The sequence below is a fragment of the Mytilus californianus genome, unplaced genomic scaffold (genome assembly GCF_021869535.1).
Source record: "Mytilus californianus isolate M0D057914Y unplaced genomic scaffold, xbMytCali1.0.p SCAF_3, whole genome shotgun sequence".
In the NCBI taxonomy this organism is placed as follows: Eukaryota; Metazoa; Mollusca; class Bivalvia; order Mytilida; family Mytilidae; genus Mytilus; species Mytilus californianus.
Genome location: NW_026262679.1, coordinates 64,138,499 through 64,160,528, shown reverse-complemented (window position 1 = coordinate 64,160,528; position 22,030 = coordinate 64,138,499). Strand labels below are relative to the sequence as shown.

At 32.0% G+C, this 22,030-nt stretch overlaps 1 protein-coding gene and 1 long non-coding RNA gene across 2 annotated transcripts in view; one reads left to right on the top strand and one right to left on the bottom strand.

Moving 5' to 3' along the window:
* LOC127733213 (uncharacterized) overlaps positions 1-22,030 on the top strand; it is a 288,514-nt gene that overhangs the window by 99,258 nt on the left and 167,226 nt on the right. The window lies entirely within an intron of this gene.
* LOC127733122 (sodium- and chloride-dependent neutral and basic amino acid transporter B(0+)-like) overlaps positions 1-22,030 on the bottom strand; it is a 115,652-nt gene that overhangs the window by 74,634 nt on the left and 18,988 nt on the right. Inside the window, exons 3-5 of the mRNA XM_052242430.1 lie at positions 20,549-20,687; positions 5,452-5,583; positions 3,059-3,205 (exon numbers count right to left, since the gene is read on the bottom strand). Of these exons, the coding sequence (XP_052098390.1) occupies positions 3,059-3,205; positions 5,452-5,583; positions 20,549-20,687 (418 nt within the window). The remainder of the gene's footprint in view (positions 1-3,058; positions 3,206-5,451; positions 5,584-20,548; positions 20,688-22,030) is intronic.

Sequence of the window (22,030 nt, the reverse complement as noted above, 5' to 3'; positions counted from 1 at the left end):
TATTTTGTTTTTATGAACATATATATGATATTTTGAATTTATATTTTGCTTTTTATGAACATATATATATACAAGTCTAAATCGAAAACAACGTTCAAACCTATGGTTGCGTTGGATAAAAACCGCAATTTTTATACGTGTGCATGTAAAACAAATTTCTTGGTAGAGGTATCTATATATATATATATATATATATATATATATGTCATTTGAATATATATTTTGTTTTTTATTAACAAATAGATGATTTTTTTAATATATATTTTGTTTTTAAGAATATATATATAATTTTGTTTAACCATATTACATTTTCTAAGTCTTACAGTGGATCATTATTCAAAAATAAGTACGTATTGGGGGTTCATGATCTTTTATATGACGGTTGGATAGTTTCTTTGTACAACTATACATCAGAAGCTGTGCCGTTGTTAATGTTGACTGCGAATATGAACCATCCTGAATGTTGGGTCGACTGAATTATATCGACCAAAGAAAGCAATGACTGGGGTACAGTATCTTCTATGGATTTTTTAAATGGCTCCATATGCAAAAATGTTCATTAGCATTATAACTAACATTGTGCAAAGTTTCATGCTTTTACTATAAAGTGGTCGATTATACCAATAAATTGAGCTTAGCCGCTTGACTATGGGCGACCATTTTGAATTTGGCGACCACTTTGGAATTTGATTAAATGGCTCCATATCCAAAATTGTTTGTAAGCATCATAACTAACACTGTGCAATGTTTCGTGCTTTTACTATCAAGTAATCAATTATACCAGTATATTAGACTTAACCTCTTGACTATTGGCGGCCATTTTGAATTTGGTGGCCATTATGGAATTTTTTTTAGATGACTCCATATCCAAAAATGTTTGTAAACGTCATAACAAGCACTGTGCAAAGTTTCATGCTTTAACTATTAAGAGATCAATCATACCAATATATAGGCTTAGCCTCATGACTATTGGCAATTTTAAACCTAAATTTCTTTACTTTTATGTCTAACAATACATCCTGAGGAATAAAAGTACTCAATTATCAGGCAAGTACAAGAACATTGATAGAAAAAAAGAAATATTGTCACTTTTTATTGTTATCCGCATAAATAGTAGTAACCGTAGACTAATATAGCTCTCATCTTATGTGAAACTATTCATCCTTAGTGACCAAAAAAACAGTATTTTAATGTTGTTGTATAATATTCTAACAAAATGGAAAATAATGGCACCTTTTTTTGATGCGACAACAAATTTTGCAATTTTAAACTTAAATTTCTTCACTTTTATGTCTGACAATCCATCCTGAGGTATAAAAAGTACTCAATTATCAGGCCAGTACAAGAATATTAATTAAAAAAAGAAACATTGTCACTTTTTATTGATATCGACATAAATATTAATAACCCAGACTAACAGAGCTCTCAATTTATGTAAAACTATTCATCCTTGCAAATGAACAGAATTTTAATGCTGTTGTATAAAATTCTAAGAAAATGTAAAATAATGGCACCTTTTTTTGATGCTAAAACAAATTTTGCAATTTCAATCTTAAATTTCTTCACTTTTATGTTGAACAATTCATCCTGAGGAATAAAAAGTACTCAATTATCAGGCTAGTACAAAATTATTGATTAAAAAAAATATATATTATCACTTTTTATTGTTATCGACATGAATATTAGTAACCATAGACTTATAGAGCTCTCAATTTGTTTAATACAATTCATTCTTAGGGACCAAAAGAACAGAATTTAAATGCCGTTGTATGATATTCTAACAAAAAGGAAAATATTGGCACCTTTTGTTGATGCCGACAAACAATTCATTCGTATAGGTATAAAAAGTAATTAATTATCAGGCCAGTACAAGAATATAAAAAAAAGTTTTAGTTTCAATTACAAAAAATAAATGAATGGCTATCGCTTCGCACAACATTTTGAAAAAAAAATATGTCAAAAGCAAATACATGCATTGCAAAACTGTATGTAGATGTAAAAATAATATTTAAGATAGTGCCAGGAGTAAGTTAGTGGTCAACTGTTGACAACATTCTACGGCAAGAATATCTTGGTCAGGCTTCAGGTAAGATCATGAATCTGAAAATTTTGTTGTCGGACATGCAATCGTTTTAAAATCCATGCACACTGACAAAAAATAAAAATAAAAAGGTTTTACGCTTCCGGAAAAAATATATTTTTGTTACTTATATACAGTTTTGAATTTTCAATTAATTTGATACGTGACATATCATGCATTCACGGTAATTGTTAATCTATATATTTTGTCGAAAATGTGCAGTTAGAAATTTTACGTAGTTAGTCATGTGATACGATAGGTCAGTGTATCCAGGATACGATGCCAATCTGCATTAACCCGCGTCAACTACAAACAGTAAACGTGCGTTTACTTTTTACAAAAATAGAAGACGCGCCTTTTTTCACGTTAACGCGGAAGTAAACGCGGAAGTAAACGCCCGTTTACTCTTTACAAAAGAAGAAGACGCGCCTTTTTCACGTCAACGCGGAGGTAAACGTGAAAGTAAACGCCCGTTTACTTTTTATGTGTACTGAAATTTTGGAGTTAACGCGGCGTTTACATGAAGTGCACGCGAGTAAACGCCGCGTTCACTTTTTCCGCCCGTCTACATGTAATCATAATGCTTGGTCTGCACCCAACTGGTATTTATGTAAAGTTATATTAAGTTTGAAGCATTTTGAAATTTTTCACATTTTTGCAGTTTCCATGGTAACGGCCGTCATTTTGGAAATTCCAAAGTCAAATTCCAAATCTACATATGCCAGTCAACATTTGTGTACATTTTCATTAAGTTTGAAGCATTTTAGAATTTCCCATGATGATCTAGAATGTTCCGTGAAAATTTACCCCCCTTAATTACTCCGATTAGGGTGCCATACTTATACTAAAAAGATGAGTGGATGGTCATTCCTGTACACTTAAAAATACTTCGTGTATTGTGATTAGTCGTTCTTGTTTAATACCTACGAGAAGGTAACCCCTCCCGAAACGTACGTGTGTGTGTATATATATACTTACATTCTGTTGACCAGTTTTTTCCAATACAAGTTTCCCATGGTAACTCTGATGTGAAAGATGCAAACAAGTAGTAAATGGCCCATGCTATAATCATGTTGTAATAAATTGCTACTAAAGCAGATACAGCAACCATACCATAACCAATACCTGAAATCAGAACAGTATTGGTTAAAATAATGATAAGGTTGTAGCCAAATATATCCAAACCACTTTCATCTGAAAAAAATAAATATCACTCCCATTAATTAAACGTTTATTTGCTGGGGGGAAAAAGAGATCAAGGTTTAATTAAAAAATATCACACTTCTAGGAGGGACAAAGCAAAGGACTATTTATATAATTTATCCCTTCCTGTAATGATATTTTGTTTCGTTATCGGCCATTCGTTTTTATAAAGCAAATTTTGAATTATTCTATCTAACCATACTTAAAAATTGTATGCATAATATTATAATTATGTTATTGGGTATTGGGGGTGTAAAAGCATTGAAGGAATCACATTTAGTATAAAGGGCGTTTCATTTTAAAATGTGCGCACGTTAAACGCTTTTATAACCCTATAACATTACAAAAAGTAACAGTGAATCCTTACTATTAAATTTTCATGCTACAACCATGAAATTACGAGTAAGATCAACCCTTTCGTATGTTTTTCTATGAATTGTTTTCACGTTATCACGGAGAGAACGTGCAATCGTAGATGTTCCATTTGATACGGAAATAAAATTAATTTTTGGACTGCATTGGCGAAGAGTCGACTTCCGGTTGTCTGAGATGATTTTTTTTCTCTCGTAAACAAGAAAGAAATAAAGCTGCTTATTACAAACCCCCGTTTGATAATTATCTAATTATTCTTGTGGTCTTTCTTTTCGGGCTTAATTTTAAGCAGTTTAGCAATACTTCATCATAACAGGATGCCGTTTAGTTTTAGAAATCGTCATGTACAAGGTAAAATAAGAAGGCATGTGGGTATTTTTTTATTTTTATTTTTGTAGACCACGTAGGAAGACATAAAAAAAAACCTCAAAAATAGCCCTCCAAGACGACATAATGGGTCATTTTATCATTTCTTTGGATATTTTGCATCAAAGAAAAGGTAAGAATTAGTATATTTGCAAACATTTCTAGCCGTCAATGAAATTGGGTCCACGTGGACCAATGGAATAACCTGTCTGGCTGTTAGATTAAACAGTAACCTGGTGACGGCATGGTCGTTCAATTCTTTATCATATGTTATAAGGATTACGTACCCTATTGTGGTTTGAATGCTAAAACTATGGAAATTTTATAAAAAATTCAGTCTTTCTCCTTGTTGAATTGAAAAAAAAGTATATTATTTGTTTCTGAAAGGATGTTAAAAACAGTTTGTTTCTTTTGAAATTAAGAAAAATAAAGTTAGTATTAATTTTCCAGTAAATTTCAGTTAGGACTGCATGTCACATAATTTATTTATATAAAAAAATAGTTTGCTTTTGTTTAAAAGAAAAAAAAAATCAGATATTTCAATACAAATAAACTTTTACAAGGGTTTTACAAGTATCATTTTATATAGTATAGTGTTCTACTTTTTGGAAAAGTTGTATTTAATGTTGAGAATTATAAGTTTTTCTAACAATATGGACACTTTTGTGTTAAGGAGTATCTTGAAATAATTTTTCAAACTTGGTCGACGTATTCAACAAATTCTTTGGTTTGCAATAACCGGTACCATTAAGTTTGTTTGATGAATAACGTATACATACGAACGTAATTGTATTGAAAACCTCTACTACTCAAATGAAATACAATAAGCTAAACATTATTAAAGGGGAATAACTCTATTAGAGTTAACTGACAATTTCAGTAATGTTGACATATTTGTAGATCTTATCCTGCTGATAATTTTCCTTTTTAAAGTTTCTATTTATCTATTATTGTTTTCAAGAAAATAGGCATTTTTGCTAATTAGAGTTTTTGTCTATCAATTATAATTTTCGAGATAATCGGCAAAAATTAAACAACATGGTAAATTCATTTTTTAAGGACAATTACTCCTATAAGTCGTCTGACAGTTTTGACTTAAATGAACAACAGGAAGAGCTCAACATTCTATCCATGTTTACCCTTGTCAGATTCTCTCTATTCAGAGCGGTTTTCACAATATTAGGCAAAACTTGCGTTTTACCCTTATGTTCTATTTTTAGCCATGTCGGCCATCTTGGTTGACTGGCGGGGTCATCGGACACATTTTTTAAACTAGATACTCAAATGAAGCTTGGTGAAATTTGGCCCAGTAGTTTCAGAGGAGAAGATTTTTGTAAGAGTAAACAGACGATGACGGACGGCAAGTGACGAGAAAAGTTCACTTGGCCTTTTAGGCCAGGTGAGCTTAACAATATCACCTTCTGACCTACCTGTAAATAATGGTGCAAATTTCCAACATGTCACTGGCCCACAGCTACTGTACTGTCCAAGTGATAATTCCATGAAAAATATTGGTATACCAACAATCCCCAAAAATATGCAATATGGAATGAAAAAAGCTCCTGAAAAAGTAAAATAATATTCATTACTTTGTTTTGTGGTTTCTTTATTATATTACGTGCTAAACGTTTTGATATTATATACTATTTCCTCTGTATGCTGTACAATTTTATTTAGATTATATAGTTATCGATACCATAGTAAAAAAAAGTTGTGTAGCTTTAAGCCAAAATTGGTGTCAACCTTGCTGTCACTGTTTAAGGTGTTAAGTTTCCTTGTGTAACTTAACACAAAACTGGTGACAGTTAATCTAAAACGAAAACCAGTGGTAGTTGGGTTGCAACCATTTATGGTGTAAGCTATCCTCGAGTTACGGAGTGAACTTACACCAAATCTACAAGCAATTGTCGTTGATGTAGCACCATTTTGCGTGTTTGTGGGTACCTTAAAAAATCTAAGGTTACACAAAATTCAAACTCAGTTAACACCATAAGATGTGCATCACTACACTTTGGATAATGAACGGATGCACTGTATTCAATGTAATACAACATCACATTGAGAGTTTATGACACCGCTAGTCGTGTATCAGAAAACTTTAGATAGTGAAAGGAGCCCCTGTTTTCAGGTTTATATCACATCATAGAACTTGGTTTTCATCATAAGTCGTGACAACCGCACAAATAGCTGTGTTCTTCTTATTTTAATTCAGAACTAGAACTTAGGACCATATTCATTTTCTGATTAATACTATCTTCAATAGTCACTGAATGGTCTAAAAATTTAGGCTGTGAGAAATGAAACCTCTTTCGGGTGATTGAGATTGATCTTGAGAAGACATTCCATCTTGCTGATTAGCCATCTGATTAACATTTGGTTAACCATTGCCTGAATTTATATCTGGAGAAGCTACTATTTCAGTTGATGGATATTGGATCTTTCTGGCTGTCAATTCTTTCACTTTTAATATCATAAGTCTTTGTAGAAGTTTAAACTTCGACTTCAGATTCTTTATTTGAACCACCTGTTTAGCTCTCTTCAATAGTTTTACATTTATAATTCTAAAGGCCTACTTTCATTCTACAACATTACAATGTCATGAGTCTTGTCTACGAATCACTGAAATGAAGAAAAAATATATAACTTGCATATATATATAAGGGAAAATTAATTTAGCGGCCTTAATTAAATCATGGTTTCTTATTCACAAGGGTATTTTCTTTAGAACACGATAACTCTCCTTGAAAATTTATTTTCTGAAAGGTAACATACACTTATAGAAATAAACTTTGGTGTAAATGTTCAACCAGAAGATTTTAAACTACTATAGTTAAAACAATCATTTATTTTATCAATTATACATACAAAATATTTGAAATAGTGCTGTGCACAGGGTACTTTTGCACCAATCATGCCAATGTTACATTTGTTAACCAGCCAAGCTGGGTTTATGTGATCAATCCGAATTTTAAGATAGTGCAAAATTCTGAATTGAAACCATTGATGTGTTTTATGACTAACAGAAAGCATAAATACCATCTTAATAATTTACTACCAACTTTTGTCTTGTATTTTGTCCTTAAATTAAAATGGAGTAAAATAACACCAAACTGAAAAGTATTTTTCGTCAATGTAGCACCATTTTGAGCGTTTGTAGGTACCTTAGAAAATAAGTTTACACCAAATACAAACTCAGTTTAATACACCATGAAATGTGCATCATAACGCTGAGATACACTATTTTCATGGTAATGTTACTGCGCATTGCGTCCGTTTCTATGTATGTTGGCGTTTGTTTTTGTTGCAGTTCAGTTTTTCTTTTGTTCCGTTGTTTTCCTTTTATAGTTGATGCGTTTCCCTCGGTTTTAGGTTTGTAACCCGGATTTGTTTCTCTTAATCGATTTATGACTTTTGAACAGCGGTATACTACTGTTGCCTTTATTTACTTATTTTTCGGGGGTTTGAAAACTATAGTATTAAACATATTGGACTTACCATGTTCAACACTCTTTAGCGCTCAGCTTCAGCGTTTATTTGTCACTTCTATTTTATCAACGCATATATGGCTACGAAACAAACCAATTTAAACTACTGGGTTGGATTGGTAGCAGTTATAGCAATCTAGCTATTTTTTGGAAAACGATAAATATTTTTAAACAAAATAATTCGAACCAAATGTACGACACAAAATGACTCAAATTTAATTCTGTTCAAACTAAACTTGTCCTTTACCAAAACCAAAATCAAATGGACGCGTCCTGGAGTGAAAAAAACTACACAATTTGGTGAAACATTACTTTTTTTTATTACTAAAAAGGTTCCCATCGAACACGTTTCATGATATCAAATCAGAGTTAATCGTATAAGCCACACCGATTTTCTGGGAAGGATGAAATGACGTTGACTTTTTTCTGAATCTTGCAGGGAAAGCTAGTTGTACCTGGTAAATTAACACTTTTAAATGATATGTTAGTGTGATTTTTCACTTGAGTGATACATAATAATGATTTTCCGAGTTTCGAAATATAGAAGAACATTATTGTATTTACGGTTGTTTGATATACATGTATACATGTCTGGACACGTGACGGGTCAGTTTTCGCGGGGAAATTTCCCAATTAGACCATTCTCTCGGCAACTTCGAACTGGTCAAGTTTTAATAATATGTTGATTCATATTATTGTTTGCGTTTTCAAATTTTCACACTTTATAGGTATATTTTCCCCCAGTATACATTTGTGTTGTAATTTGTTTATGTAAACATAAGCCAATTTTCATTACTGTCGAATGTACATCTCTCGAGACGATCTTCCGAGCATTAGGGTTTGGACAGAGGTTTCCATATCAACAGAGGTAACTTGGTTGTTGTTTTTTCCTGACTTGCGGGTTCGTTTATGACAGAGTAAAATTTTCAACTCGTATTGGCAGTTTGAATATTGTTTTTATATATATGTTCTGTACCATATGAGTATTTGGACCATACGCGTATGATCATGACCATATGCGTATACCCATATGGTCCGACCATATGAGTATTATATATATAATACTCGTTTGGTTATTAACAGGCCGGACCATATGAGTATTTAGATCATATAGGTATTTTTCAAATAAATTCTTATTTCCTTCGCAGGAGCACACAGGTTATTCTCCGAACTTAAACCGGCACAAATTACTAACTGATTTCCTGTATCTTTACATACTGTCTGAATCTTGGTGCATCTGTTATCTTGCCTCCGCTATAATCAATTAGTAGCGTATTATCATGTCGACTTTTTCGTCCGCAAGTGAAACCACAGGTGTTTTTTTTTTTTGCATGGGCCTATTTTTCTTTTTTCTAAGTATTTAAATTATAATTTCAGAAATAAAATTTCTTCTAATCTCAACTTATTTTCGTTTAATTATTGTGTTTTTTTCCTATTCATACTATTTTTCTGTTCTTTTAAGATATATAGATAGGAGCAAGAACACATTAGATATCCAAAAAAAATTTGAAACATTTAAGAAGTTTTAATTTAATAAAAACACAAAAAAGAAAAAAAGGGTTGTTAATGACCGAAGTTCATGCGAGTTAAGCAATTGACTTCTTGTTTTATAATTAACAGTTCATTTAGATATTTCTTAAAATTATTTTCATTAGTCGACATATTGCGTTTCGAACAAATGAAAAGGCAATCGATTTTACAATATTTCCTTCTTGTAAGTAAAATTCATTTTATTTCAATAATCATGAAACAATGATTACAATATGATTGAATAAGTAAACATTGCATTTTTAGAAGCGCTTAATTTATGGGACACCTTTTCAACGTTCATTGTGTTAATTCACCGGACCATACGCGTATGGTCGGACCATATGAGTATATACGCATATGGTCATGACCATACACGTATGGTCCAAATACTCATATGATCCGGAACATATATAGATATTTCTTTCATGATATATTAGTATGTAAATACACGTATGGTCCAAATGTTCATATGGTCCGGAACATATATAGATATTATTTTCATGATATATTAGTATGTAAATAAGAATAGATTATAATAAAATCCGGTGACCCTCTAGTCTTGTGGGCGATCGGCAATTGTAAAATTTGTTTGACATATTTTTGCTATATATTAGAATATATAGTGTGTACGACGTGTTATGGTGTTAAGCTATCAAACACTTCAGTTTCTGGATTTTTTTTCCAAATATGGTGTAAACTTTGGTGTAACGTTTCGACCATTTCTGAATGTATACATCTTACAAGGAGGTCACACTAATTCGAGTAGCGAGTTGCACCAAATCCATACTTTTAAGTGTGAAGTTAGGGTGAAATCACCCCTAGATGATACATAACACGATCAAACACGCCGATAATTTGAACAGTTATCCTAAATAGGATGTAAGTTTTTGATGTTACATTACATCTTTTTAACAGTGTATTCATATTCGATAAAAAGTTCATTAATATGTGGAAGAGAAACGCTGTTATGTGCAGTACCTTTTTTTTTTTTTATCATATTACGTGCAAACTCTATGATGACGATAGTAACTTTGTCTCGATTTTTTCACATCGTACAACCTTATTTTTACACGCGCTTTTGCGAGGTGTTCATTCAGAACGCTTGCTTTCCGATTCAATCGACTGTAACGCTTGCTTTCAGATTTTTGTTGACGAAGAAGCGGGAGGCACGAGATTAGGATGGATGATGCTTCAATTGGGTGGTATGTGGTGTTCTCTCTTTTATCTCACGAAACACTAGAGATATTTACTTGATAAAAATGTAATGCATGCTAATATGAAATTGTTTAATCAGGTCGTAAACGGTACCACAAACGCAACACTGTAAACGATTGAACTCAAGAATGCATTTTTAATGTATGAAACTGTTTAAAACATTTTAAATTCATTCAGTTTTTAAATCCTGTGTTGACTTTTATTTCATTCTTACTTTTCCATATCTCAAAATTGACTAATCCAACCATAAATGTCCGTTAATAAAAACATAGAAAACGCTGTCTTCCAGATTGTTTATTTTTAACGTCGTTCTGGGAAACGATAGATTTCCGGTTTTGCGGTAACAAATTCTTTCAGATGGAACAATTTCCCAATCATCGGATCACATGCAGGCTATAAAACGTGTATTTTTTTATGTTTATTTATTGACACCCTACAACACAGTAGAAGTAACAAGTTGATGGACTCCTTGCTTGTTCGGCAACTGGTCAAATCTACTTTTGGTTTGCCAGCGAAGTAAAATGATACTTATTTATTTCGGATGCTTAAAATACTTTTTTTTAAAAGAAACACTTTTCTATACTGAGACCCAGCTCAGTGAAAATGATAAAACAAAAATAATACCTTATACAATTTTTTTCAAATATAATTTAAGAAATGCAAATTTTACTAAATGACAAGGTTGTCTGATTAGTCGTTGAACATAAATTACTATAAAATAAATGACTATACATATTATGACTGAAGCCGGTTTGACCGGCGATTTGCAGAAAGGACTATATAATATGCAGCCGGCATTATTATACTTTATGCAAATTTCTTATATTATCCATTCATTTCATTGGACACGTGGCATTTGTTAATTTTCACTAACCTTTCATCAGCCCTGCACACCCAAAGCAACATATGATAATATTAGCAACGGGTGCTAATGCCTAAAATTAACAACCGCTGAGCCCAAGGTTTGCCTATCCGGAACAATTAACACCCGCTCCGGCCGAAGTTTGCCGATTCTTATTTCTACATCATTGCCGTTTTGTTGTTGTTATTAGTAAACTATCTTAATTTATGACTTTATTATTTTACAATTGTCCTTCCAATAACATAGTGCACACTTGTATCATAAGGCATTCAGTATCATAATAAAAAAAACATACTGCCCTTGGATGAAGGTGTTAGGGTGATTAACACAATCGGTGAAAAAATTATCGCCCGCGACTTCGTCCTGGGTGATAACTTTTTCCCTCGTGTGTTAATCTACCCTAACACCTTCATCCAAGGGCAGTATGTTTATAGTACCCGAGTATTTATATCGTATTGTTATTCTTTTTAGTGTACAGCTAAACATTATAAATATCTTGAAAGATAAGAAAATCGGAGAGTAAGTCATGAAGGTGAAATTTAGAAACAAAAGACATGATAAACTCGGGCAATAAAAAAACCCAGAAACAACAGCAAATAAGGGACAATTTCGCACTGAAAACTACTATTAAGGACACGAGAAAATTTACGGTGCGTAAAATCAGGGTGAAAATCATGTAATCCGGTAGGATAAATGATATCTGCTTCTTGCGTGTTTAAATTACAAAAAGATTAATTATTACTTTTGCTTGCCGCAAAAAAAAAAACCGGTTTAATCTGTAAGATGCTAAATATAACTACACCCGCAATAGAGTAAATGTTTGATACACGAAATATTTGTTAAACTGACCATTTCTCTGAACAAAATTACCTGTAATGATTTAGTCTTTACTTATTCACTTATTCACGTTATAATAGCTCATAGCTTATATCTAAAGAAAACACCTAATAAGAAATGCCAGAAGATAATCAAAAACTTCAATTTTGACAGATTTTGGCAAATTTGGGGTAAATAGCTCTACAAAATATATATAAAAAAGACATCGTTAACCAAAACCAAAATTGTGTTAATTAATTGGAAGTAAAGCTATGTATTGCCTTTATTAATTAATTAACAAATTAATTTATTTTGATTAGCGACGTTCTTCGACGCAAAATTTAACAAAAAAAAAGTAAAATTTGCAATTTTTGGTATCAAAATGTTTTCAACAGCAACATTTAGCGCTGATAGCATGCTGATTTTTGTTTCGCTGAACTAGTATACATTTTTGTTTAGAGGCCAGTTGAAGCCCGCCTCCGGGTGCAAAATTTTCTCGCTGTGTTGAAGACCCATTGGTGGCCTTGGGCTGTTTTCTTCTCTTTGGTCGGGCTGTTGTCTGTTTAATACATTCCCCGTTTCCATTCTCAATTTAATATTGTTGAAAACAATATTTAAAGTATATATGATATAGATTCTTTGAAATCTAATTCCAAGTAGGATTTGAATATACATACATTTTGACCATGTGAATAACACAAATACAGGGGAAAATGCCCATATTCACTCTAGCAGATTACCAATTGCTCAAACTTATATGCATGCGTGTTCGAACCTGATATTTCCTTGTCATTTCCTTTTGATAAAAATTGCTAACGTGAAGAAAAATAAGTATTTTCTTCTTTCATGGACAGCATTTGTATGGCAACGATATTTATTTTCAAACTGCTTTGAGGACAGATTTTTTTTTCTAGTTGCTGCTATGTCAGAATACCCCCTTTTTCTAAGAATAACAATTAGACGTGCACTTAGTCTCTTTTCTGTTGGCCAACAAATTTTTTTCTAGATGCTGTAATATCAGATTCCCATTTCCCCAGAATTATCAATTGGTAAATAATCTGTCGGTCGACAATTATATGCATCATTTATTTTTGCCATATTTATTGAGGATCTGTTTTAAGCTCACCTGGCCCAATAGGCCAAGTGAGCTTTTCTCATCACTTGGCGTCTGTCGTCCATCGTCGTCCGTCGTCGTCGTCCGTTAACTTTTACAAAAAACTTCTCCTCTGAAACTACCCGGTTAAATTTAACCAAACTTGGCCACAATCATCATTACGGTATCTAGTTAAAAGAATGTGTCCGATAATCTAGCCTGCCAACCAACATGGTCGATATGGCTAAAAATAGAACATAGGGGTAAAATGCAAGTTTTGTCTATTATTTTGAAAACCGCTATGAATAGAGAAAATCTAACTGGGATAAAAATGTGCAGAATGTTAAAATCTACCTACTGTGCATGCAAGTCAAAACAGTCAGGTGATTTCTAATAGGAGTTATTGTCCTTACATGACAAATGTTATCCTTTTTTTTTCATTTTTGCCTATTATCTAGTAAACAATTACAGATAGAAAGAAATTTTAATGAGCAAACATGATCAGTACGACAAGATATACAAATAAGTCAATACTGCCGAAATCGTCAGACGACTTCATTTTGGAGTTATTGCCCTTAAGTGACAATTTTTACTTGTTTCTTTGCGTGTTTGCCTAATAACTTAAAAAAACTATAGTATATAGATAGAAACTTTAAAAGGCAAAAATGATCAGCAAGACAAGATCTACAAATTAGTTAGTTTGCTCAAATTGCCAATAAGGCAGCAAATAAAATTTACATGAGGAAAGTAGATTTTACCAGTATTTTGCAGTCAATATTTATTTACTGTGTTGTGGGGTTCGTGTTGCTCTCTCTTTAGTTTTCTATGTTGTGTTTTGTGTACTGTTGTTTGTCTGTTGCATGGTCTTTTTCTTTTTTAGCCATGGCGTTGTCAGTTTATTTTCGACTTATGAGTTTGAATGTTCCTTTGTTATCTTTCGCCTCTCTTCTATGAGTCCCAATTCCTGTCACCAGTAGCAAGTTATTTTTGTGAACAGAAAAGTCAGTTTTTAAACTTTATCCTCCCTTGAACAAGTGAAATTTAGCTTTCATAGAGAGTTCCAGTTAAACTTATAAAAGTTATTGAATATTTCTAATATATAATTCATTTGTTTGGTGTTTGTTTTTTTACCAAAAAATGAATAATGTGGTTTCTTTGCTCATTATCATATACAATTGTTGATGATATGAACTAAATTATAACATGTATAATGCTTTATGTCACTGTTGGTTTACATTATATTGATCATGATAATAATGGAAAAAAACAAGGAGCATACAGTGTACAATTAAAGTACCGTGATATATACTAAGTACTATGCCTGGCCCATTTCTTTTTTCACATTATATATTTGCAACATATTGTCCTATTGCACACGATTTACATATGAAAATTTAGATTTTTGAAGATGCCAAGAAGAAAAAATTCTTCTCAACAAGTATTTCCTGCATATTAACTTCAATGCATTTTAAAGGTCAAGTTATGGAGACAATTCAGATTTTCTCTATGTTAGCAGTTTTTTGTCTTTCATTTTTACTGTCATTTACTGTCATATTTTGACTTTGAAAATGTTGTTATAGAATGTAAATATTGTTCTCTGATTGAAAGTTTTAAAAGCACATTTTGTACAAATAAAACATGTATACATGTAAGACAATGAATATTTTAATGCATCCTTTTACTTGTTTGTTGTATTTGATGATTTTACTTTATCCTAATGAATGCAATTAAATTTGATACCTTTTATTCTTTTCTCGCCACATTCATTCTTTGGAAGAGATTAAAACAAAAAACAAAACTGCCAGTCAAAAACGAAAAAATAATGAGACATAGACATAGACTAACTTGGTCACTACTAAAAAATGACAAACAAATGATAGCTTCATGCATGAAAAAACTACTATAAAGCACATGTCTTTTTTAAAAGAAAACATGAGTTCTCCGTCACTCTCTTCTTATTCGATTGAAGTAATACCCATGCGTTTTGAATCTTTATTCAAAGAAGATCTATGAAACAAAAAGATATAAGAATAATGGCCATGAGAGAGCAGCACGGAATACCTGAAATTTTAGTTTAAATATTGAAAACTTATAATATTCATATTTTTTAAAGATTGTAGCAACCTATCAATTCTTGGCAATCTATCTCCAAACACGGTGTATATTCAGAACGCTTGCTTTCCAATTCAATCGCCAGTAACGCTTGCTATTCGATTCCGGAAACGCATACTTTCATATATTGCAAAAGCAAATTACAGCTAGCGAGGGTTGAAAAATATATGAATTACCAATTTTCTTCGAATGATAAATGAAAGTGATTTCGTTTACACCAAAACTGCGTTGTCTTTAAAAATACACTTGCAGTCAAACATAAAATATATAAAATCCCATGTATTTTTAATTCAAATTGCAAAAGATTTTTAAAATCTAGAGCTTTAAAACCTGGTATTTAATTAATCCCATTCTGCACATTTGGAATATTTACATGACACTGCATCTTAAAGAAAGTCCGGCGCCCGATTATCAAATGAGTGATTTGCAAATTTAAAGTGTTCAGTGTTATTATTCGTCCTTTGAAATTATGAGTCCAGAGCTATAGCCCGAACTCGATTAGTACAATGTATGCCAAAACCAGTCGAGACAAATGTAAAATTAGAGGCGGGGGAGGGGTTGTAAGGACTGGACTATTCTGGAAATATATAGTCTGGTACCTAAAAGTTGCAAATAATGAATTCAGCTATACTTTTCTTGAAAAGAGATATTCAGGCCATCAAAAATAATCATTTTTGCCTTGCATCACTCGCCAACATTTAAACATTATTCGCCTTGGTCTGCAAGTAGGTACTATTCTGCACTATATAAAAACACAACTGCATGCACATTAATTGACTTGGGGCACGTCCAACAGTTTCATCATGCAGTGAGAATTTCTAAATTTTTCAATATGTTTTCCTTATAATTATGATCAACATGACTGAAAATAGTTTATCGGTTACCGTCCTCCTTTTTCTTATTTCTATATTGTTTTATCTCTTAATTCTCACCGGATTTATACTTTTCCTGACCTGTTGCTTATATATTTTTTTTTCAACGTGTGGTTCGTTTGATCCTTGTTCTTCATCGGTCAAAATTCGATTATGACGTAAAATATTTTTGCTTTCCTCTGAATTTCCTCTTGTGACGTCATGAAAAACGGCACTGAACGAAATTACAATACCTTAAGATGTAAGTAAACAAGCATTTAGAGAGTATCGCATGGCAATACATAGTTTTCTAGCGGTTAAAAATTTAATGTACTGGAACAAAATGACAAAAAAAAGGGCGGGAAACTGGTTACTTGCGTGTATTAAAATGTGATAGCAAACATCACTCGATTTAATCGAAAGCAATCATTCTGAATATACACAGTGCTATTGCTATATACAAATGTATTATCAAAATGTCAATGACAATATCTCAAAATAAAACTATTTTGACCGTTTTTTAGGTGTTACACCAAATATTAGTAGTTTAAAGCTCTATGGCCAATATATCATATAAAATTGAAAATTGTAAATACTTTTGTCTAATAAACATCTGAAGGATGTTATATAGTAGATTTTATAACTCTTTTTGATTTTCGAATTCAAGGGGCAAAAAAAAGTTGCCTGATTATACCTTCTCTCTTCACAGTAAATATCGATCCGTTTAAGTCCATCCCCGGGGTGTTATTGTACCGTTTACAAAGCACAATAATACACACAAATAAAACAAGTGCGTTGGCCTCGATAATCGCATTGGCTAACCGTCTTATCAAGTCACGTAATTTGCTGCCATTATAATATGAAGGTTAAAACACTAGGTGAATTGTATATGATTGCTGCAACATAGTACAATCAGTGATTATGAAACAACAATGATGCACCTAGCTGGACTATGCCCGGTGGTACATAAACAAGTCATCAGAACTAGAGGCTCTAAAAGAGCCTGTGTCGCCCACCTGCATCTTCAACAATGGTCACTTTTTAGTAAAAATCATCATTCAAGGGGGACAACTCTATTAAGAGTTAACTGACAATTTTCAGTCATGTTGACATATTTATAGATCTTATCCTGCTGATAATCTTTCCTTTCTAACGTTTCTATTTGTCTATTTATTCTTTTATCAAAAAAATGTAAACATCAAAAAAAATTTTAAATTATCATTAAAGGGCAATAACTCCAATAACGAGTTAACTGAAGATTTCGACCATATAGCTTATTTGTAGATCTTGTCTTGCTGATCATTTGTGTAATTTATAGTTTCTATCTATCTATTACAGTTTTCAAGATAATAGGCAAAAATGGGAGAAAAAGTCATTTAAAGGCAATTAATTCAATGAGGAGTTGACTTACAATTTTGGTCATATTGACTTATTTGTAGATCTTATCATTTTTGCCTTGAAAGTTTCTGTTATTCTTTTACAGTTATTTCAGCTATCTAAATTGTTTGTGTATTTATTATAGTTTTCGAGAGAATAAGGAAACAAATTTTAAAACGGTGAAATTCGTCATTTAAGGACAATAACTCCTATAAGAAGTCTGCCTTATTGGCCAGGTGAGCTAAAATAAAATGAAAAATAGGAGGCCAAAGTACGATGATTCCGGGATATAAATTTTCTCGTATGACAACAAATCTAAGCTAACTGTTTTTCATTACTAAGTGTTAATTGTTTCTGTTTAAATTTGTAGCTATCATTATTTTCTTTGTATGTGCTAGAACACACCAGCAACATAACGGTTCCATGACTAAATTGAACCCGTACGTCAATTCTAAGCAGGAATTTTAAGGATTTGAAATCACGAAGTTAAGAAGGTGGGCATTTTTCTCTGTTTCCAATAGCTATCTTTCTGAACCTGTCCTTGTTTTCTAACTTGGTTTCTTCATAGTGGAGCAGAAATCGCTTTTCCTATTTTAGTATCTAGTTTTATCGAGGTGCATGTATATTTGTATATGTCATTTTTCGCGAGATTCGATCTTTAATTACCAGTAAAGTTGTCGGATCTATAATTTTACCAATTGTGTCCTATTTCCGATTATGTCCTTTTCCCAATTTTGAAATTATGACTGGGTGAATTGGCAATGCGGGTGATGCATGCACAGCTGCAAATGCTTGACCTGTCGACGCACCATTTGTTTCTTCCTAATCGATTTAAGAGATTTGAACATAGGAAAACTACTGTTGCCTTGATTTATAAAATGTTAAATTGAATGACACCTGCATACTTTTATGAGTAAGTACAACCATATTTTTTAAAACATGAATTTAACAAACTTTATACACGTACTTGTTGCGTATGATCATAAGAACTATGCATTTATCAACTTAAATTTTACTATATGTTTTATAACTTGTCATTTAATGTGGAAAAGTTTTTAAAAGCTGTGCTTGTTGCTCAATACTATTCATACTTTATGAATTAACTATGTTTAAAGGGGCATTAGCTACGAGAGATACAAAAATTCAAATATGATTTTGTTTGTTCAATCATTAATGAAAGTAAAATAATGAAATAATAATTCGATTTTAGCAGCCAGTTTGGTTCAATTTTGTCAAAATGAGTTAAGAGACATGGGTGATGAATTATTCATTTGCAAGTGATTTATTCGACCTCAGTGAATCCGTATTCATATGACCTTCATAAACCCTTAGATAGAGATGGGTTACACATGTATTCAGCTGTTAAAAGGAAAAGAATGACAACATTGAAAGTGAAACAAGGATGAACCATTTGGTTGACTGATTCTGTCCACAAAAAAAAATCATTCTTATACAGGTAAAACTATGATAAACATACGTTTTAACCTACAATATGAAATTATACAGATCAAGAACCCTAATGGCACGTGTTCGCTATTAATTTATATTTATATTCATGTTTATATCGGGTTATATGACCGTCGGTAGTCTTCGGAAGTCATCTCGATGGTTAATTAGATGACGTCTAAACAAAAATGCACTCGAAATGCTGATACATATTATCGAATTCATGCATTAATAATTGTTTATTTTAGACTTATTGAAATTTGGATTTACGTTTTAGTATATGAGAATTTGAGTCAAATCGGTAAACATGAATTTGACAGCTAATGCCCCTTTAAAATCAAAGTACATTCAAAATAAAGAAGTTACTTGAATACTGCAATATAAAAAAGAAAAGTACAATTGGAAAATTGAAATCATCTTTTTTGTCGAAAAGTTTAGTATTCAAACCGACATTCATTATCAATCTCCAGATGGTAGTGAAGATATGAAACACACAACTGTATCTTTGGTTTCTTTTAGATAAAGTTCCGCTGGTAATATGCAATCAACGTAGTCAGCAAACTTTGTATTATTCAGTGAGAAGTTATCATCTATGAAGCGGAACGAAAAGTTCAATCTATCTTGTATTTCTTTTATGAAATCTGCCTCAAGCGACTTAACTCACAAGTCTGCCAGAAGAGGAATACAGATGTATCCCCCAACAAATGGTGACTGTCGTTTGACAAATATGTCCGCCAAACATAACAAATATGTTGTTGATAAAAAAAAATCAGCATCTTGATAATATTGACATTTTAAAAAGATATTTAATCGCACCACAAGCTTCGTTGGGCCGTGGTTGATAAAACTGCTGACATCATAAGACAATGGTTTCAGTATTTTACAATTAAACATCTTTTAAGCTTATCTTTCAATTGACTTTTCACATTTTACAAGTTAACTTACTTAGAAGGGCACACGGAAACAATGCACCTGCTTAATGGTCGAGCTAGATATTTTCAAAAGAGAGACGAGAGGAACAATGGAATTTCCTGATTTTTTAAAGGGGCTGTAAAAATAAGACAGATGCCGAAGAAATAATTTTATTTCCCAAAAAGTTCTTTTAATCTCGAACCCGATTCCACTACTGCTTCTTTTTTTAACACAGATTAATCAATTTTATTGCACCTTTGCTGTTGACAATTTACTTAATCTACATCTTCAATTAAGTATCCCTGTAAATTAGTTATTGAATATCTAGGGAAAGTATTCAATAAAGTATATCTATAAAGTTAGGTATATTAATACATTAGAACAGTTTTACATAATAAAATGTTTACCGTAATACGGTGCGTTTCTTCACCTATATTGTATATGATTTTATTAAAGCTTCACTGAACCGCAAAAATGATGATGATCTTTGGTAGCATGACTCTTTTACTGCTTTTTTGGTAATGTTGAGGATACTATATTGTGCAATCGACTTTGAATAATCATTCATTTCTGCTCGTTAAGTTAATCCCGGACCACAAGTATGCTAAAGATTAATTTAAATGTCAACACTTGTATTCTGTATTAAGAAGTCGTGGTTACTCTGGACTATCACTTGCACAGAATTACTAGTATTCATATATCCAAACAGATGCAAACCAAATCATCTTTTCCACAAAATCATTCAATATTGCAAGACGTTATCCCTATGTTAGCACTAAATATATATTGATTTTTTTTTAATCATATGATTTTTTTTTTACTACTAACCTCCTCCATTTTTATATGCTAGATATGGAAATCTCCACACATTGCCTAAGCCCACAGCATAGCCAAGACATGACAGAAAGAAATCAAATCGTCCAGACCAGTTTCCTCTTTCTTTGTTTTCTTCAACTAGGGAAAAGAACTATAAAAATAGGACATAACATTAGAAAATATTGCTAATAATATCGTATTAAATTATATTGAATTTTATTCTTACAACAATACTTATTTCAAACCCCCTGATTGACTTTGCTCAGCGTCCAAATAAAAACATAGTCCCGCCGGTTGTTCATGTTATAACTGGGGACATTGCCATTGTAAACAATGAACAACTTGTTATCCAAAGTCCCTAAATATCAAATTCCCCTATTCATCATCTGGAAAATGAATTTCAGATTAAGGATGGGTGCAGTTTGAACCATTCCAGGAAAAAGTGTACCGCGAACCAGTTGGACATTAACTTGAAACCTTATCTGAATGGACCATAGCTGTTCCCTTATGCATTCAGAAATGCATTGAAAACTCTACGAAGTTTCATGTGATAATAGTATTATATGTAACACAAAAATACGATAAAAATCTCCCTTCTTTGTTCTGGATATCAAAGTTCTCAAAAATTCTGATAAAGAACAACACGACGTAAAAAGTAATTAGCCATGTATCTGATGATTTTTTTTAATATACCCGGTTTGTCTAGATGTTTAAAGAAACATCTTTCTAAAAAAATTTCTAATAGTTTTCTACAGTAAATGATTGTCTTCAAAATAATTGTAATGACGTAAACTAAACCAGCGGTGTCTAGCAGATGTAGATTCATAAAAATGCTAGAGTTTAAATCCAATCGCAATCATTACAATTTTGCAATGTTACAAACAAAAAGATTGTTATATACTCTTTACCTCTATTTCACATAATTGTTAAGTGTTGTTAAAGCCGTCGTTAAATCTGTGTTAAACCAAATCGCTTTATATACCTCGATTTAATTCCTAACCCAGTGTGAAAGGTGGCCGCCTTTGCTCACTTTCAAGTACCAACTAAACGCAAAGAAAAACATTTAGAAGTATAGAAGAACTTTCACCCAACTACACTAACACAGAACTTAGAGTGCGCTACATATTTATGAGAGAAGGCAATTTTATTCTTATCCAATCTAGAAAAGGAACCATGCACTCAGTGTAGAGCAACATATTATGGACACATTGAGATTTCTTGCCAGTGGAAGTTTCCTACAAGTTATAGGTGACACTTAGGTAAGACTTTTTTCTCATGTTTTATTTCAATTTGAGAACTTTGAACAGAATCTAAGTGCTAATACATATTATATGCATTCATTGTTGCATTGCTTCTTTCATACTCTACAGTATATATATTTTATGTTTACAAATAACTAGCCAGTAATTATTATGCTATAGTTGTGCATCTCTATTTTGTTTGTTTGGACAAGAGCACAGCGTCAAGAGTGGCTGATTCTGTTTTAGACGCATT